At 33.0% G+C, this 20,967-nt stretch overlaps 1 protein-coding gene across 3 annotated transcripts; it reads left to right on the top strand.

Moving 5' to 3' along the window:
- The first annotated feature begins 397 nt into the window (after positions 1–397).
- LOC128245097 (oxidative stress-induced growth inhibitor 2-like) lies at positions 398–20,665 on the top strand. 3 transcript variants are annotated; one of them, XM_052963314.1, is made up of 7 exons: positions 398–477; positions 1,286–1,401; positions 3,777–4,000; positions 9,878–10,014; positions 13,393–13,584; positions 16,258–16,349; positions 16,859–20,665. In XM_052963314.1, exons 3-7 carry the CDS (start codon positions 3,949–3,951, stop codon positions 17,856–17,858), a joined length of 1,473 nt encoding a protein of 490 aa, XP_052819274.1. In that variant the 5' UTR covers positions 398–477; positions 1,286–1,401; positions 3,777–3,948; the 3' UTR covers positions 17,859–20,665. The 3 variants fall into 3 exon arrangements, with proteins under 3 accessions (XP_052819274.1, XP_052819273.1, XP_052819275.1); XM_052963313.1 differs by lacking the exons at positions 398–477; positions 1,286–1,401 and adding an exon at positions 2,942–3,335; XM_052963315.1 differs by lacking the exons at positions 398–477; positions 1,286–1,401 and adding an exon at positions 3,478–3,496.
- The last annotated feature ends 302 nt before the right edge of the window (positions 20,666–20,967 follow it).

The raw sequence follows: 20,967 nt of genomic DNA, 5'->3' as shown, positions 1-20,967 counted from the left end.
TCTTATATGACTGAATTGAAAGCATTAATACCAAAATTAGCTGATTCTGAGACAGGAACAAAACAAATTAAAAAAAAATGTCAATCTGTGAGAGAGCAGCTTTAATGCATGTTGATAGAAGAATGGGTCCGTCCATGATCAAATGATTGTTATAGATGTATGTCCAGAATAGCTTGTATTGATTGATCAGCTCAGTGTTAATTTATTAATTGTCCCCATTGGCTTCTTTGATGTGCTGGATTATGACCTGCAGGATGGATATTCAGAGAATACTTAATCAATAAGATTTTATTTTGGTTCCTGAAATATATATGGATGTGTAAGAGCCATGTGATGAATGCATGTTTTTATTGTACTGACTAAGATCTGCACTTGTGCATTTATCACTGGTTTTTGTGATTCGTGATTGATTGTAATGTTACTGGAAAATGCACGGACATATCTGAATGATTTGCATGTTCAATTGAATTTTAATAGGTAAGAATTTTGTAATAATAGATTGTACATTATAAGGTAACAAATGAATCTTAATCATTTAGATTTTACCCATATATTCTTAGTTTTTACTCTCATATTAATTAAAAGCTGCCAAGAAAAAGTCTGATTACTCTGGCTGGAATACTTATGGAGTTATGCATCTTGAAAATGTGGTATTGTTGGTGTAAAAGATAACCAAATGCCGTATACTTATTTGATGGCAAGAAATGGTGGTTATACACTCTTAAAGGGGCTGTACTCCGTATGATGAAATAGCGAAAAAAAAGAAAATTGTCAAAAACTGATAAAAACTTGGTATCGATGTGTTGAAACTTACTAACTGAAGTACCACATAGTTTACAATTAATTTATTTTTCACAGTTTTTTCGCATTTTTCCATTAACAAAAATACTAGGTATGTCTACCTAGTAGAATTCATTCATTATGTGTGATTGGCTAGTCAATTTTTTCACGTGACATTACCAAGTCAGGAATATAGCTTAAATATTCCAGCTGTTTAGGGTAAGCCTTGATAGGCCAGTGGTTACAACACTGGTCTGCAATTTTGGCGACAACGGTTCAAACCCGGTCTCCGACTCAAATTTATTTTTTAGATTTTGGTATTATTTTTACAATTATGATATCAAAGAGTAAATCATTTTATTAAATACTTGTCTTGAGATTCATTAAAGAAAAAAAAGTTTTTTTGGTGCCAATCTGGTGTACAGTCCCTTTAATATTACAAGTTTTCTTCCTCTCCTGTATGGAAAGGTATGGAAGAGAAATATATATGGTTGTTGCTTTTCAGAGTCTCAATAGAAGAGTGCCAGCAAGATGTCAACCATTAGAAGATTCCAGAAACCTTCATCGTTTCTTGCAGTGACCCGATGTCAGTTTGAAATTCGTTTTGGTCTCTAAGGACAGGTTATATTATAATGACATAGGTTTTAGTTTCATGCATTCATCTAGGTCAGTTCTAGTTTCCATCTTCATTCATCTCACTCAGTGTTCATGCATTCATATAGGTCAATTAAGCCTGACTCACTTAGAATTCAGTTTTAGTTTCGATGACATCAGACTCACTTAGAGGTCAGTTTTAGTGTCAATGCTGTCAGACTCACCTAGAGGTCAGTTTAAGTGTCCATGCCGACAGACTCACCCACCGGTCAGTTTATGTGTCCATGCCGTCAGACTCGCCCAGTGGTCAGTTTACGGGTCCATGCCGTCAGACTCACCTAGAGGTCAGTTTAAGTGTCCATGCCGACAGACTCACCCACCTGTCGGTTTAGGTGTCCATGCAGTCAGACTCACCCATTGGTCAGTTTTGGTAATGCCGTCAGACTCACCCATTGGTCAGTTTTGGTGTCCATGTTGTCAGACTCACCCACCGGGTCAGTTTAAGTTTCCATGCTGTCAGACTCACCCACCAGTCAGTTTAAGTGTCCATACCGTCAAACTCACCCTGAGGTCAGTTTTAGTGTCCATGCAGTCAGACTCACCTAGCGGTCAGTTTCAGTGTCCATGCCGTCAGACTCACCTAGAGGTTAGTTTTAGTTTATGGGGGTCAGAGTCTGATTCACCCAGAGGTCAGTTTCAGTGTCCATGCTGTCAGACTCACCCAGAGGTCAGTTTAAGGCGGCTGCCCATGTCAGTATTTGTTAAGTAGCAACCAAAACCACAAAGGGCAAATCTAGGTATAAATGTAAGTTGATTTGCCAAAAAGTAACCTGTTCTGAAAGCATTTTAAAATAAAACAAATTAAGAATATCTGGAGTATGCTACTTTGGGAGAATGACCCTTAGGGACTAATTCAGAAATGCTGATAGTGAGCTGCTACTGAAGTGGTTCATTTGATTCAATCATAACCCATCTGTATATATTAGCAATTTCAACCGCATCAAAAGCCATAATTCTTCTAAATTCCTATTATTACACTAGGCTAAATTACTCCCATTAAGCTAATATTATTCAGCATAATGTATACCAGTGTAATGTGGTTATGAGTTCATAAGTACTTAGGAGTTTTTTGTTACTTTTATGTAAGTTTTTGAAAATGTGTAAATATCCATTTACTGCTTAATTTTTTCCATTGATATATGAATATCAAAAAAGTCTGTACTATATAACATCTGAACAACAAAATCTTTTAAATAACTTTAAATAATTATGTCCAGTTTAATCCTATTTTGAAGAGGCTTTGCTCCATAATATTATGTCAGTCTAAAGACAGTTAAAAAAATGTTGTATAAAGTAGTAAGTTAATTAAATACATTATCATATTCTTATCATTATCATATTCTTATCATATTATTATATTATATTATTATTATTAATATCATTATTATTATTATTATTATTATTATTATTATTAATATTATTATTATTATTATTATTATTATTATTATTATTATTATTATTATTATTATTATTATTATTATTATTATTATTGCATCATAGTTTTATGAAATATGACATGACACAATTTGTATCTGAAATAAAAAGAACTTTTGAGTGTGCTTTAATCCACTTTTTTCACTGGTCACCATTGTATAGAACTAGAGTTGGTCACAGTATTTATGAATGACTGGCTACTCGCTCCAGTTACTCATGAATAATCATGCTATATTGAACCTTCTAGCCACATCTACAGCAATGTAAAATACTATAAATACTATTGTAAGAGGTAGGATATTTGAGGTTATTTTTCAGGACATGGATGAATGTTTATAAGCATGGTGTTCTGGTGGATTTTGCACACAGTTGGGGGGTTTAAAGTTGATGAATTCATTATACAATATCTGTTAATATACTGTTTATTCACAAGGGATTAAGAGGAAAATAATATACAGAAGGCAAATGTAAGTAATTAGCAACAAGTATGAAATATAAATATCATTTTCTGCACAGAATTCTGCCAACATGGATACTATTTCTTGTCAATATAATATTGATTTTAGCAACAATTAACAATTTGCTGCCAAGAATAAATTGGAAGTTGGAACTAACAGAATGTATCTCTGTATAGACATCATTCTGTTACTAGTATATTTGATATAAATTCACAATAAAATCCAGAGATAATTAATTTTAGATAATGGATTTGTAAACAAATACTTAGCAAAAATCAAATACCTGGAGTTAATAAAACTTTATGTATGATAAGAGAAATTATGCTTTTCTACAGCAGCGTGCTTGCCATTTGGTTAAACAATTTAGAATGATCACAATACAAATATTTTGCTCCGAAGATCTGATAAATTATAAATGAGCTTTTAGAATTAATTAAACAATATTTTCAGGTATTTAGTGGAGAATCATTTGTCATGAAGAAAAGGATTGTCTTCAAAGGGGGCACAGCGATGCTCCGGTGTTACTGAGAACAGTTATCTCTCCTGAGGCAAGGGACATCACCTAGTTGTTAAGGATACAGAGTTACTGCTCTTGATTTCTACGAAATCCTTACCAAAAACCATGCCAACCAAGTGTAGTAATAATAAACAATGTACGGATGTTCTAGTGATAGGTAAGTGGACACGAAGGCACTATTCGAGGGCTGAGCACAAGACTGTTGTAACGCCTTTTAATTTTATATGGAGTTACAGCTGATTTGCCTTTAAAGCCTGTGATAATATTTTTATCATTACAGTGTTATGTATTGCATATATATTTGAATGGTATACTTTATAAACCCTGTTTCATTTCATTTATGGATTGAACATTTTAGATTTGGGCTTTGTCAATGTATGAAAACAGCCGCTCAGTTTATAGTGAAGTAATATGGACTTCTATTATCCTTTCACTGACCAAATGTTTCCATACAGTGATGTACCATAGTTCTAAAATATTCAATGTTTATATTTATACTCATTATTTGCCAAAAAATTAGAGATAATCCAAATACAAAGCTTAAAATAATGCTTCTAAGACAATCGAATGTGGAATAAATTTGACTGTTTGAACAATGACAACATCAATAACATCAGTGTTTCATCGACATTGCATACCGTACATTTGTCAATTTGTCCAATTAAAAGCCTGATTTAGTTATGGTCGACTTCTGTTTTTTCAAATCTGCAATTATTTTTTTTCATGATTTAAGATTAATGGTTAGACTACCCGGTAAGTCATTATAAATAGTTTCATACAGAAAACTCTCGTTTTGTCATTGGTGATTGCATTTTTGTGTGGGCCAATGACTATCAAGGATTTTTTTAATGTTCTGTTCAAAACTTTGTTCAATTCTAACGATTGCACCAACAAACACCCAATATTTGTTTGAGACCAATTTTGATGATCTATCGCAAATGGAGCTGGCTGCCTCGGCTGCATGTCGGCTCGTTTTCCTTTCGATTGCCAAAATCAAATCGAAGACTAACAAATACATAATACTCAATATAATTTGTTTTATATATATCTTTTGATTACATATATATGAACATTTTCAAACAAAAGCTAGTACAGATTCTGGTATCCAATCTAGTATTCGTTTACTCTTACTCCCACACCAAATTAAACATTTTTTTCATAAGTCCTAAAAACAACATTTTCTTCAGATAACCATACCCTATATACAAAATAGGCCCTGACCCTTCCATTTTAATAGTCAGTTGTTAAAGAAAAAATATTAAAAAGTAAAAAACGTGTGTGCATGCTCGTGCATGTGCATATGTGTGTGTGTGCGGTCAAATTGAACTGAATTAAAGGAATAAATAAATACTTGAGTGGCACCATAGAAAATGTTCTGTGTATATTTGTCACAGAGAAAATGGTACTTTACTTTTTTACCTAGAGAAATTACTGGGTATTATATAAAAAAAACATTTGTTGAATACTTTCACTCTATGAATAACGATTTTTATGTTCTTACATATCTATTAGAGTCATTTTCAGAAACAGTCAATTTTTCTATACTAATTATAAAGTCTTATTAAGTCTGCATTAGCCTGGTGCAACGTGGCTTCAAAGTGACTATAAAATTTAAAAATAAACTGAATCCGAATTTGTCCGCTAACACTGCTGATGGAGCCTTGAGACTTTAGTTTTCATTCTTAATTTTTATTCATCTTAGTGTTTAGTTCTGTTAAAGCGAACATCTCAACTAATTGAATTTACAGGCAGATTCTGATTTAATAATTGATGAACACGACCGCTTAAGTTCTTAATTAAATCATACAGGTAACTTGATCTTATTTTGGTCAACTAAGTCAGTGGTATTCGCATGAATTCTTGCAATTATACATTTGTTCCAAATTATGTACCATAATAATTATTGCTTATTTTCCCTTGACTGAACCATTTAGTAGGCATTATCTTTTTTTAGTGGAAACCTTGGACACTTAAAGCAGCTCTCTCAGAGATTGACTATTTGATAAAAAAATAATTCTGTCCTCTAATAAGCAAATTTTTGGGTAAACCTTTGGAGACCAGTCATCCAAGAGATCTGACAGAAGATGAAATCACAGTATTTCATATTCATGTTAGAAAATTGAACTTTTATGGCTGAAAGTGTTGCTAATACTTTAAGTAAAATGAATCTTTCGGCGGTTTTCCAAACACTAGAGATCTGTTTAACTGTGAGTCTTCTTATATAACTGAATTGAAGACATTGATACCTGAACATCAGCTGATTCTGAGACAAAAACTAAAAAAAAATCAAAACTGTCCATCTGTGAGAGTGCAGCTTTAACAGCTTTTTTTCTATTCAGATAAAATGTTCTGAAATTTAAACTAGGACATGTTCCACATTTATCTTTTGGAACAGGCTATATATGGCCCAATTACTGAATTCCTGTAGTATCGCTTTTAAATCTTCTACTGATTTATGACTTGATCATACTTCAACGATGTTTTTGAATAGAATATTCTATAATGGTAAAAAAATATGCAAATGATCTTTTAACTGTATTGTAAAAAAGTTTATACCCGGTTGGCTCATATAAGTGACGACAAACAGTGACAAAGTAAATATGAGTTACTATTTTAATATTGAGTAGTGATAATACATTATGACACGGACCTATAAACCATAGGTCCGTGATTATGATAAGCTAGGTGTCTATTTAAAATTTGATTTGAGCGATAGCAATTCATCACGAGAAATTAAATTGATTTTTTCAGCTATTACAGTTTATCATTAACTCTTGTAAATGATTTGTTTTTAGTTTAAAACATAGAACGCTTAATACAGAAGATTACTTTAACACCATTCTCCAATGATGAAAATAATGTTCTTATATAAAGCTTAATAATAAAAAAAGCCTACCTACCCTTCCTATTTTCGAAAAGGATGTAACCCTAACCAAACCATTTTTATGTTTTTTGGCCTTATTTATGTCATGGCCTACAAATGATTCCCCTTTGCCATATTTTAAAAATGTTCGGATAAATGATACCTTGTGATACAGTCAATATTTATAATACCGATATTGAAATATAATAATTGGCAAATATGATATATAATGTATTAATAATCGTCATGATTATTCAAGCAAATCTGAATTGTATTGAGCACAATGTAGCTGTATTTCATTTCATTAGAACAGTGAAATCCATTCGAATTGCCAAGAGTAATTTAATTCACAGGTATTGTATTTGATCAACAGTTTGCAATGAATGAAATAGTTTCATATTAATTTTGTTTGATGAGAGATGAATAATTGATTACAATTATATAGAATTGAATGAAAATCATTTGAGAATATATCATACTTCAAGCAATAAAGTTCAATGTTCGAAACAATTGTATAGAATTGAAAGAAAATCATTTGAGAATATATCATATTTCAGCAATAGTATTTAATGTTCTGTTTGTAATCAAAGCCTTTAAAAGGATTGGGTACAGAATTATTCAAAAAAGCAAGCTGCTGGGTACACATAGGTTATTTAAAAAATCAAGCTTTGAAGCAAACAGCTGGTGTAATTAGCTTAGCTATAGCCTTGATGATAACATTGTAGCCAATAGTGGATTAGGATTGTGGGGCAGCCACCATGTGACCCCTCTAAAATTGTTCAAGTTTACCTTATATGTCATTATTTGAGAAATAATGTGAATTTAGAATGCCTAGTTCAGACCAAAAATCTCATCCTCGGCACCCCAGCATATCATAACCTATATGTATCATAACCTATATGATATCATTTGGGTTATGATACACTGGGGTACCGAGGATGCTAAAATCTATGCTTTGAAACAACTTTAACCCTAATATACCCATTTATCAATTGTTTTGTTTATTCAGGGGAGATACTTCCTTAGATTCACTATCTAATTGCCAGGTTTACATGTATAAGGGTTCAAGATGTCATTGACATGCTTACAGAGGCAGATATATTATCATTCTTTGCATGTTACATGATCAAGGCCAGAATCAAGATCAGCTGATACGGTCATGATCCATTCATGACTGAACTGTCAAACTTTAGGTTTGACATGGTCACTTATTGGTCAGCATTGGGTCTGTTGGTTTAAGACTACAAGTTGAAGGACTTATACTTGATAGTGTCAGAAAACAGTATATATGTAAAAGGTTGAAGTCTTAAAAGTAAATCTTATTACCGGGTAACTGAATTTGGCCTGGTTTATATTCCATTTCCAATGGGTTTTAGCTAAAGAGCTAAGGGAGGGTGCTGCACCTTTTTTGGAAGCACCCCTTTGCTTTTATGTTATTAAATGCTGAAGATAAAAAAATATCTTTTCTTTTGACTTGATTAAAACTTCTTATATAAATATAGATTCATACAAAACTTGACAAATTAATATTATTTGGCAGTTGAAACCTAATAGCACTATTCCGTATATTTTCTGTCAGGTTAATACTGTTCAAATTCTTTCCAACTCAACACAATGTTCCCTTTTCACCCTTAGTCCCTTTTCCGCAGCACCCTGTATCTTTTCTGCAGCACCCTGTATCTTTTCGGCAGCACCCTGTCTCTCTCTGCAGCACCCTGTCTCTTTTCTGCAGCACCCTGTATCTTTTCTGCAGCACCCTGTATCTTTTCTGCAGCACCCTGTCTCTTTTCTGCAGCACCCTGTCTCTTTTCCGCAGCACCCTGTTCCTTTTCTGCAGCACCCTGTCCCTTTCCTACAGCACCCTGTCTCTTTCCTGCAGCACCCTGTCCCTTTCCTGAAGCACCCTGATGGAGAGTTTGTGTACTATTAATAGAAAGCCATTCTTTGCTTTACTAGTATGCCATAAGAGTGACTGCTTACACATGTTTAACATTACCTATGTTCACTTAGCTAACAGCTAAGTCTGTTTGTTTTTCTTTTCAGTCCTATGTGTACAAGGTTTTCTCAATTCCATTCATAATGTACTGAAAAAAGACTTTAAGCTATTACAGATAAGTCTTAAATTAAAGTCATGTGGCCTGTTAGTGCAAGTACAGTATACCTTAAACAGAGATTTATGGATTAAATATTAACTGCCAAAGATTATTATTATCCACAAATGATATAAGGTGTCATGGTTAATTCCTGGCTTTGGAGCTTTCTGCAGACACCAAAACTGGTTTCTACCCAAAAAACTGAGTATAAGCTGACATATTTTTGAGCTTATTTACCTATATCATAATTCATTAGCATAAAGCCATAATGTCCTAAAAGTTGCCACTTCAATCCATATTCATTTAAGCCCCCCAAAATCACAATATCAGTGTTATGTAACGTACTATAGTGCACTAGAGTAAAGAGTTACACATCTAACATCAGCAGAAGACTTTGTTAACAAAATAGCTACATTTCTCTATTTTTAGTTTAAACATTATATATTTTACAATGATTGTGAAGAAAGTTATGATAATTTATACTTTAAGTCACTCTCGTTGGACCGACTTGTCCTTCTTGGTGACTACTTACCAAACTCACATGCGCCCAGGCCAGGAATTGAACCCAGGTCGCGTTATTTTTAGACAGCGGTGCATTGGACATCAGATCATGAGTCTGTCTGGTCTACTTTCTGAATGATTCTGGCTCAATTGCTGGGAATCTTTATAACATTTCATGGTGGTACATTTGGAACTCCTCCGGCTATTTTCCATCAAAACAACCTCGGATGAATGCTGGTACATCAGTGGAATTTGTTCGTATAATTTTAAATGAATGTATTAATAAATTATATTGTGTTTGTATATCTAAGTTTAAAGTGATTGCCAGTGAAGTCTATTATTGCATGAATGATTAAGATTCCCAAGAGTGAAGTCATTAAGTTTATTAGTGCTAAATTGAAAAAACTATGCAATCTACAGTACTTACAGCCTACAGTAGTTAAACGTAAAGACTTCTGACATTATAAACCGTCCATATACATTCAAGGTTGTTTTTGATAGAAAATGGCTAAGGTGTTCCTAATCATGGTGGTAATGTAAATCTCACATTATTCTTCATCCCCCTCTCATTTTCCAGGCAATGGACCATCAGGCATCAGCCTGTCCTACCTTCTCTCCGGCTACCGGCCCTACTATACCGGGAAGCCCCACCCCAACTCCATTCTCAATGCAAGACTCCAGGACCTGGATAGAAATGTCTCCCTCGTTGAACAGGTAGGGACTGATGAAGGGCAACTTTGCATTTGGGTTTCAACGAAATTAACTACAAAGTTGAAAAGAACAAAAATAAAACAGTTGCTGAACAATACAAATCCCTTTGTGCTTTTGAAACTGCCAACCAAATTCTATGTACTTGATTTATTATTATTTACCGGTATGCAGAACTGATTTAACTGGCAAAATTTTCTTTTCATGATTTCAGAAGGTATGAGATAAGTAACGATATGTTGTTAGCTCGTTTGTTTTGTTAATTGTTGTGCTTTTTTGTGTTTAAATGTAAAAAAAAAATTGCTGAGAGAATTGTGAAAGAGCTGATATCTAAGGTCAAGTTAGGTGGTGGCGGCTGAGACATGCAAACACAGCCTTTCACTCCATAACATTTAAACTATTCCCATGCAACTAATTACACACGTTGATAGGTGATGATGCTCTTGTGGGGCTACTGTTTTTAACCCCTTTAACCATAGGTGGCAGTATAAGTATAAAATGGTGAAATATTTTTTGGGTATAATTACATACATAACCTAACTCTGACCCTTATATTAGGGGCGGATCCAGAATTTGATGTGAGCTGCCGCATGACTAAGGGGTGTTAGGTTTTTGACTTGCGCCCGTACCCAAGAACCGAAATTCATTTGGGTTAAAATGCTGGCAGGGTGGTTTGGGGACTCCCACAAGAAATTCTTTGAAATGTTGCATTTTGGGCGTATTTTACTTTTTTTCTCCTATATTGAAATAAAAAGTACAGCCCCCCCCCCCCATTTTATCTTGAGCAGAATGATAATTATAACACAGTGTGTATTTTAATCTGTCTCCAGATCTAAGTTTATGGGACACTCATGATATTGCAAACTTTACTGATCTATGTCAGGGCCACAAAGATATCACATAGCTCTTCTGCTACTGAAGAAATGTATATGATCTATCTGTACCTGCAACTAGATATCAAATGTCAGGATGACTTAACAGGATTCGCGGCAAATGTAATATTGTGATGTCAAAAAGGAGTAATAATAATAATCATTTTTATTTATTGTATAGAAACTGCAATTCATTCCAAACTGCGTATTTTAATTTTGTGTTGCATCACTAGGTGTTGTATTTTTTTTGTTGAACAGTAAACAGGCACTTTTATTTACCTGTCAAAAACAGTTTTAAATTTCAAATCTAATAAGGTGTCCCTCTGAGTCTATTTAATGAAGACCTTAAATATTTGATATCTTACTATACTGCTTATTTTGCAGGTTATTTAAATATTCAAAAATGAAAAAGCACATATTTGTAATCAGCTCAACTATCTTTTTGTAAACAAAGTGTAAGGTGATAACAAGTTGCTATGATTTAACGAGGCATTTCTATCTTAATAAAGTGCCTTAGTTAGATAGCGCCCCGACCTTTCACTTTCAAGCACTCTTGACCTTTTTATTGCAATCTGTCAGAATCAAATTTGACATGGATGTCACCAGATTATGACCCACCTAGCTACTAATTTCCAAGTATTCATCTTTGTTCGTTCTCATTTATCAGTGGGTTGATAATGATAAATCTAAAATAACTTATAAATGTGGTATGCATAGCATCATCACTCTGGTCAAGAGAATGTCTTTGATAGATATGGAGTTATCTGGGGTGGTATCCAATTAACATCTTAAGTAATTTCTTAACTTAAGTTGATTTCATAACATTTTCATAGTCATATTAAAGAAATGTATAAGATTGTTTGTTTTTTAAAGCATCTTAATTCAATAAAATTAATGAAGATATGGTATATTAGATAATATCAAGTTATTATATCATATTATGATCAGTGATATAACTTAACTTAGGAAATTGACTTAAGTAAGGAAATGACTTAAGATGTTTTATGAATACCGGCCAAGCACTTTATTTTATGTATTCCGCAAAACTTTACATGCTATATATATAAGATATAAATATTTCATATGTAAAGTGGTTAAGGAGAGAGGGAATAATATTAGGTTTCAGCTATTCTCAGCCCAGGCTATTTTGGTTTACATGGGTCACAGAGACCAACATATTTGGCCTTGATATTACAAAAAATACTTAACTTAAGTCAAATTATAATCTCTATTTTACCACATAGCAGCAAAGTATGATTCAAATACTGTTTTTTAAAAATGTACTTAACATAAAATGTATTGATAGAAACATTTTGTCAATATTTCAAAGAAAACAAACTCTCAAGCTAAAAATGTACTTGAATATTAAGTGCTGAAAAGCAAGAAGTTGACATACTTAATCACATTTTTGTGCTTGATTTTTCTTTGGAATCTTGCCAATAATATTCAATAAGGGAATGCACTTTTATATAGTGTAAACAAATTTATATACAATTTAAAATAGCTTATGTAAAAGTTTTGTTTATATCGTACATACATGCCATATCCCCCGGCGGGGGGAAAAATCCCCCGGAATTTCGATCCAACCCCCGGTCTCCCGGCGGGAGATAAAAATCCCCCGGAATTAAGAATTTTTTTTTTTTTTTTTTTTTTTTTTTTTTTTTTTTTAGAAATTTTACATCAGGCAATAATGACAAAGTGAAACCACAGTATGTGAGTGAAACTGAATGTAAAGAAACAACTCCACAATGCCAAAAGGAAACTTTTACAACAAGTGATCAATTAATTTGTAGTAATTATCAAAGGCAAAGAAATATTGCTATTTTGGAAGGAAGAAATTAATAATATTTATTCTATTCTCTTTTTGTCTGAAAGTCATCAAAGCTGATAGAATTAAGCACAATTTTTTAAAAGACTTTGGAGGAAGGTAAATTTAATTTAATTGTCTCGAAAACATATTTTTCCAATGACATATTTTGTTCTGCAAGTGCATTACAGTATGACATGACAGTGTATCATAAGAATATGATAAATCATGAAATAAAATAATTCTGTATAATGAAAAAGTTAAGAGGTTTTCAAAGCAAACTATATGTGAATACATTTTTTCGTACTTGCGTCTAAAAATACTTTAAAATTTCGCCAAATTAGACCTGCTAAAAAATCCCCCTGAATACAACCAAAATCCCCCTGAATTTTCAGCCTTTTGAACAAATCCCCCTGAATGGTCTCCAGAAAATATGGCATGTATGATCGTAAAATGAGTCCTGTTGGGATTGAGATTTTCTGATTTTGGGATCTTGGTTTGCCTCTAGTCCAAATAATTGTATGTTGACGATTTTTTTTAACGATTTCTTATAAGAATCCCGTATAAAACGTCTATTATTTTAGACTAGGTTTGCCTCACACTCCCATAAACCATATTGCTGAATGTATTGTAATAAGGTTATATTTTCACAATTTTTAGCATAAGCTCAAACGTTGGTTTAACTTCACTCAATGTGTTTTTCAGAACCTTGAGCCCCTATGTGAAGGCCTGGACGGGCGTTCAAGTAACCCAGTGGCTGTGCTGTTTGACGCACTCACCCACCCAGATGCTGACCTTGGGGAGGACAACCCCTCCCTCCTTGAGTGGCGCTATGAGCCTCAACACAAAATCGACCATATGGTCCTTGGGAAATCCAGGCCTGGGGGCTCTTGGCAGGTGAGGGGATGTTTGATTGAAAATGAGACCAATTTAATTCTATCTGTATGTAAATTGAAAAAAAATAAGTCATTTTTTTGTCATAGCGTTGGTGTCTGCTGTGAAGTAATCCAGTGTCAATGTCATCATTTGATGAAGTGTTCAATAAATTTTGCAATGAATAACTATGAATGTGATATTTTATTTATAACATTAACATTAATGCTAATTTGATGATTCACAAGGCTGAATTTATAAAACGTCCCTATTTAGTATGCACATTTTCAATGCTTTCCTTTAATGACATCACATCAAAAGTAAGTTGGGGGGGGGGGGGGGGTTTCGACCTTTTATTTTTAGGAGCATTGACCTCTAAGCATTTAGCAAATGAAGCAGTAGTGTGCCATTCATGAATATATTGATAGGTTAAATGTTGAATAAAAGGTTTGGAAACAAATTGAACATTATAAGAATCACGTTAGTTTTTTGCCAAAACAAAGCTATTTTTCCCTTTCCAATGGGCCCGCCACCATTCCCTTATAACATTTTATCATTATGACATTCATGATATAAAATGTATTATAAAATATAAGCAAATGAATATTGGTACATTTTCTTTTTGACAATATGCATTTAAACAACTAAAAAATGGATGGAACTTTAATTAGGAATTGTGAATGGAGATGTCCAACAAGTTTCAATTGAATTAACTTTAAGATCTATAGGAGTGCAAAATGAAATTTTGAAAATTTACAACTTGAGGCTTGCTTGTATATTTAAGATACATAAGATTTCAATGTTCTTAATGTTCTGCTATCAGTGATTAGAATACATTATTCAGTTTTCTAATTTTGTCTCAATGACAAGGATTTTGTAAAAGAAATGTTACCCAAGTCTTACATGTGACAGACTGTTGTGTCTGGTTTTAAATTAAATGGAAAGTCGTTAATAATATCCGCCTTAATTCTTCTTTTAGACATTGAACTGAGCTTCTTAAAATAGGATTAAAATGTCACAATGATACATTATAACATACAGACCCAGCTAAAAGCACTTAAGGATATTGTTGTGGGAGTGTTTAGTTAAGATGTATCCAGTGGTGATATTAATATTATTATGTATATTACTGGATAGGCTGAATGGAAGGCAAACATGAAAGCTAGATATTTATAAACAGACTTTGTTTAACAAAGATTTGTATTTTAATCCATGTCCAAAGAATTTATTTAATCCACGTCCACATGCTATATGTTTGTCCATTGTTACCATGTGACTTGTAAATTTGTACATTGGTAAATCTCTTTATTGGTTAATTAGCTATGAATATTCAAATCAGCGTGGTCCCACGTCATGTCGTTTAGTTTTGTGGTAGAGAACATGGTAACATGTTGTTGTTATTGATAGGCATTTTATTTTAAATCAAGGAGTGGCCTCAGCTTTGGGAATTATTTTTTCATAAAGCCAAAAAATATTGTTTGTTTAGAGTAACATCCCCAAAATTATTAGGTAGAGTAGGTAGGGATTTAAAAAAATAATCCAAATAATCTGTGTCAAGATCATTTTCTTGCAAATAGCATTATTTCTTGCAAATATCACTATTTCTTGCAAATAGCACTCTGATTTTGCTGTTTCTTTGGAGCTTTATTCTCTGTCAAAATGTCAGTTTATGTTTAAATCAAATTGTGTTCATGGCAGGAGGTCCGTTTTTTTATATATATTTTTTAAATTTTTGTATTAGGGTTTGGTTACCTGAAACTAATACAATCTTTGTAAGGCCTAAGTGTGCATTATTCACACAATTATAATTGTATTTCAACATTCATGTTCAATATACTTTCCTTGTGATATTGAAAGATATTTCTTGTTGTCACAATCTTTTAGCTCTCACAAATCATTTAATATTTTTGCGTTTTTAGCTATTAAATACAATCCTGTTATCAGTAATTAATATTTTTCATAAATGCATTATTTAGTAAGTAGTTAAAGGTGTATGACTCAAAATTCATGATACACTTGTATGTACTGATTTTGAATAAGAGTGTCACTTTAACATACATGATAGTTCTGACCGGACATCCAACCATTAGAAACCTTATTTGGTTTTCTGGTTGTTCCCAATCAATAAATAATGGCTGGGAATAAAAGAAATTAGTGGTTATAGAATAATTGCTATTATTTTATACCTAATCTATACATGTAGCTGTGTACTCGCCCAAATACATCTTCATATTGTGTAGAACAAGGTTAAATAACCTATAATTATTGTCCCACACATTATTTATTAGGTGCATTATATTTCTGTACAAAGTCTGTCATTAAAACTTCTATATGTGTTCCTATAAACCTGTCTCCCTTCCCCAGTGTATAATTGTGGGAAATGGGTGGTGATATCCGAGTGGTAAGCTTATCAGACTGAGGGTAAGAGGTTTCCTGATTATATCATCGCTACAAAAAAGATATTCAAATGAAACTTGGCATACATGCTTCGCCAATAAGCACATGTAAGCAAGGCCCATCACTCCAGCTTAAATAAGTGTCAAGTTTTTCCCGTTCGGTCAACTGAATAAAAGCCCTGAATTAACGGACAAGTGTTGGTGTTCACTCAGGGTCACTGTTGTTGCTATAAACAGCTCATTTGAGGTTATATTACATGTTCATCAAACTGTGATGTAATTGATTATTTCTTACCTTTAGAACATGGAGGGGTCCATGCAGACATTGAGCCTGAGTAGCTGGATGGAGCTTCCCGGTCTACCCTTCGGCAAGTGGCTGTTGAACAACAAACAGTGAGTTCAAGATCAAGTATTTGAGCGAGTCTAGCTATTCTCTGTTGATTAAATTGTTGTTAATATCAAGTTCTAATTGTCTGAAGCAAATAATGTGCTTGGGAAGGAATTTCTCCTGTTTCTTTCTGAAAATAGTTAAATGAATCAGAATAATTATTGTTTCTTGCACTTGGTTATTAAAATTCACACTATTCATGTAAATTCATATAGTAGAATGCGAACTTATAAAACAGGGGAGGTAAATACAATTTTACTTGTGAGACCAGTATAACAGTTATCTCCCTTACTGTACTCAAAACTAGTACTTCATTAAAAATACCATTTGGAATATAACTTCATACTGCTTTAAAAATAATGATTCAAATTGAACATGTTTGTTCTATATTTATAATAATTTGAGTAATGATAAATAATAACAATAATAATAATAATGATTTTTTAATTTTAATGAATTCAGCCGAAGGAAAATGGCAAAATTTATGTTAAGTTGACCATTCACTGTTTTCCAGATCCAAAGAAAAACCAATGACCGAGAGGGCAACAATAAATGACGTCTGTGATTACTACATGTCCTTTGTCAAGGAGAAAAAACTGGAGGACAACTTCCATGACTCCCACATCGTAACTTCCGTCCATAAAGTGTACAAGAGGCAGAAAGGAGCCTGTATTGATGATGAAAGTGGCGAGATAGAGCCTTGTTGCACTAACATGACCAAACACCCCTACCACTGGGAGGTCAGAGGGTACAGAATGGTGCCTGGTTGCCATGACAACAGTGCTACTCGAGAAGAATTCTGTATTTCTGCCTTGTTTGTAGTTATCGCCACGGGAACATTTGATATTCCTAATAAACTAGGTGCATTAGGAGAGAAACTTTCATTTGTTAGTCACTCATTACATGAGTTTGAATCTGTGATAAACCATAGCAAACTATCTGAAAGTCACGACCCGGTCTTAGTTGTGGGGGCTGGGCTTAGTGCTGCAGATGCTATTCTGATGGCTTTACAGAGCCAAGTGCCCATCGTTCATGCATTTCGAAGAAACGCTAACGACTCCAATTTAATCCTTCGGAAACTACCAAAGAACATGTATCCAGAATACCATAAGATCCATTCCCTGATGAAAGGCACCGAGCAAAATCCATTGTATAAAGCCATGGCAAGGCAAGACATTGTTGAGATCAAAGAGGACAAAAGCGTGCTTCTTAAACCACACAAGAAAGGCTCAGACGATATTACATCACTCAATGTTTCTCACATAGGAATTCTAATTGGGTCCCGTCCAGATTTAAGCTTTTTGCCGCACGAAGGACGTGAGATTGGTGTGTTGAAGAAGTACCCAATTCAAAGCAAACATAATCCCATTGACATTGATCCATATAGCTACCAGTGTGTTCATGAACTGGGCCTTTTTGCGATGGGCCCTCTAGTAGGGGACAATTTTGTAAGGTTCGGGCAGGGCGGTGCACTAGGCATTGCGAATTATTTATCTTCTAGAAATAAACAATAAGTTATGGCTACTATGTAGTTGGCAGTATACGTAAAGTGTGATCTGTGTTTGACGTTATTTTCAGGTACTATTTATTATACTAAATGAGAGGCTGAGAGGTGTGTAATTTGATATGCCTGCCTTATTCAAACAATGGCTTGCAATTTTTAGGGGTGAAATAGTTCAGGATAAATCCTAAAACGAAGGTTGAGAGCATTCAATTTCAAACTAATTTATATTTGTTAAGTGTTTTTCTTTTACTTGGTTCCAAGCTCCTTAACCCTGCTTTAGAGGCCTGGCCCTAATTTCTCGAATCTTTCTATGTCCCTTATAGCAGGATTAAGCTAAACTCATTATTTTTGTTTTTCAATAATTTGCATTATATAAACTTCTTTAAGAGTTTTTATACTTTAGATAGGAATTATCTTTAAAATAATCACAAACCATTTAATGTTATATTTAAGTATGTGTTTTAGCTAATTGAAATATGCAACTTAAGCCTGTTAAGTTTAAGAAGTTTTGATAAATTGGGGTCTGAATCCCTTATACTAAGTGCATTATCAAGATCAGGATTAACTGTGTGATGTCACCCCTGAAAGTTGTACCGTTTCTGTTTTTAATAGAAAAAAGTTGTGTTGTACTATAGTAGTGCATTTTGTTTTACATTTGTGTATTTTTGTTATACAATCTTACAGCTTTTGATTTACATTTTATAACATATTCAGGCCTTTAAAAAATAATTACGTTTCTAGTTGCAGGCTGAAAAAAAAGTTTGGTTAATTGGCATTTTTTTCTGTCAAAATCAAACCTTTTTTTATCTCGAACTGATACCCTTAATGAAATTCATCATGTTTTTATTCAGAAAAAAATGTTTTATGCCTGAAATACATTTAAGAATATCTTTGAGAATGGCTACAAAAATATGTGTGCATTTTAGAATTTTTACAATCATAAGAAAAACACGTCTCAGTGATAAATATACAGTCTGTCAGGCCACAAGAAACATAATTATTTTTTTGGCTTAGTTTTATTTGTGGTGTGTACATGTTGTATGCATAACTACAAAGTGGTATTTGTTTCCTTATTCGAAACTTTTGTTTCCTCAAAACTGTTACCATGTTTTTGATATCTTTCATGCAAAACAGTTTTATGACATTTCTCATTTTAATTCAGTATTTAAAGATAATATTCGTGGCCAAAATAGTTATTTAATTACTACAGAAAGTATTTTCTATTATCTGTCGAAGATCTATGCCAAATAAAAACATTTTAGAAATGATTTTGTGAATTATAAAAAAACACATTATAGAATATATATAAACGGTACTCTTTTACATGCATATTTGTCTGTGAATAATTTGAACATTTTACAATGTACTTGGAATATATTAACTTACTTATGAGTGGATGTTTTATTACTTAGGAGTGAATATTAATAATACATCTTAAATGCTATTTCCTAACTAATGTCAATATCTTAAGTCAATGCATTTTAGAAATTAGAAATAACCAAGGAAAAAATAACATATGACCAATTATACTGCTAATTTAATTAGAGAATCGACTTAAGTTAGGAAAATACTCCTTAAGTATTATTAATGGGTCCTGGGCACCATTTCAATGAAGATTGTAAGGCTCAAGAATTCCCAAGTGTAACATCATCTATAGCATAAACTGTGCTTCAAAAAAAATACTATAAGGACATTTATGGCGTTGCTCCTGTCCCTAACTCAAGATAACTTATTGAAATGGTGCCGTAACCTTTGGATTTTCCCTTAGCTCATAAAATGTATGTTTAGTGTCTTTGTCTCTGTGATAATATTTTTAATGAATACCTGTTAAACATAGATGTCACACATGAACTGTTTATGTTCGTGGAAAGTAAGGGCTCTATGGCATAATCCTGCTTGTTACAAGTACGGCATTGTTGCATTATTTCTTGTAGCAAGTACGGCTTGGTTCCATGTACGGGCTAAAGCAACACCAAATGATATTTTGTTTGATTGAATGTTTCTAAATTTAGTTAATTTATTGTACCATTTTCTTTATGTTGTTTTTGTGAACGAACAGTGATGATCTACATTTCAATATTTAATTATTTGATGCAGATTTTATTCATCTACTAACTGTGTTTTTAATTATTTATTTAATTTATATTTAGATGTGGCAGGAAATGTATGACTTCTGTATTATAAGCAGAATATTTTTTTGGATGACTAATGTTATGGTCATTGCGAATTTAGTGTTTTCAAATATGTAAAGAATATTTATGCATATAGCAACAGAAATCATGTTAAAATATGATTTTACAATCATTGAAGATATCAACTTCAAACTTCATGAACTTATTCACATTAACAATATACTCTTTTGTGACAAGTTATATAACTCCAGCTTAAATATTGTACGTTATAGACCTTTACAAGAAAACAACAACATGTTTTTATAATATTGTTTAAAAACAGGACCTATTATAGTTTCACTAATTGCAACATACAGGCTTAAAACATCCAGTATGTTGTCTGATTAATAACTTTAAAACCCATGTCCAATCAGGTAAGCGATATAGGGCCTTCTTGGTCCTCTTGTTTTCTATTGTTCGATACATGTAGCTCACATAATCTCAGTGTCAGACGGTACCTATAGTAACGCCATCTATCATAATGGATCTATGTGTTCAAATGATGTAATTCACATACTTGGTATGATACACCAGGTACAATCTATGATGATTTACAACTCTGTCAAAATCATGTGTTTTATTGTTCAAAATAATAGGGTTAAGAAGTGAAATAAATGAACCTGTTAGTGCTTCGAAGAAAAACCTATATGTTATAGAAATAAATGACTTACATGTAAAACTGATTGTAAACTTTTTTAGATACAAAGAGCATTGCTTGAACTTCAAGAGAGTAATAAACAGTTTGTCTTTTAAGTTATTTACTTTGATTTGTTGTTATTTGCTGGCAATGGTCCTGCTAGCTTGCATCGACAATGTGATTTGATGGCAATGGTCCTGCTAGCATGCAACTGTAATGTTATATGATGGCAATGGTCCTGCAAGTTTGCATCAACATTATGATTTGATCACAATGGTTCTGCTAGCTTGCATCTACAACATGACTTGACC

Source organism: Mya arenaria, chromosome 8 (genome assembly GCF_026914265.1).
Source record: "Mya arenaria isolate MELC-2E11 chromosome 8, ASM2691426v1".
NCBI lineage: Eukaryota > Metazoa > Mollusca > Bivalvia > Myida > Myidae > Mya > Mya arenaria.
Note: the sequence above shows the minus strand (reverse complement) of the source record. Positions and strands in the feature narration are given on the sequence as shown.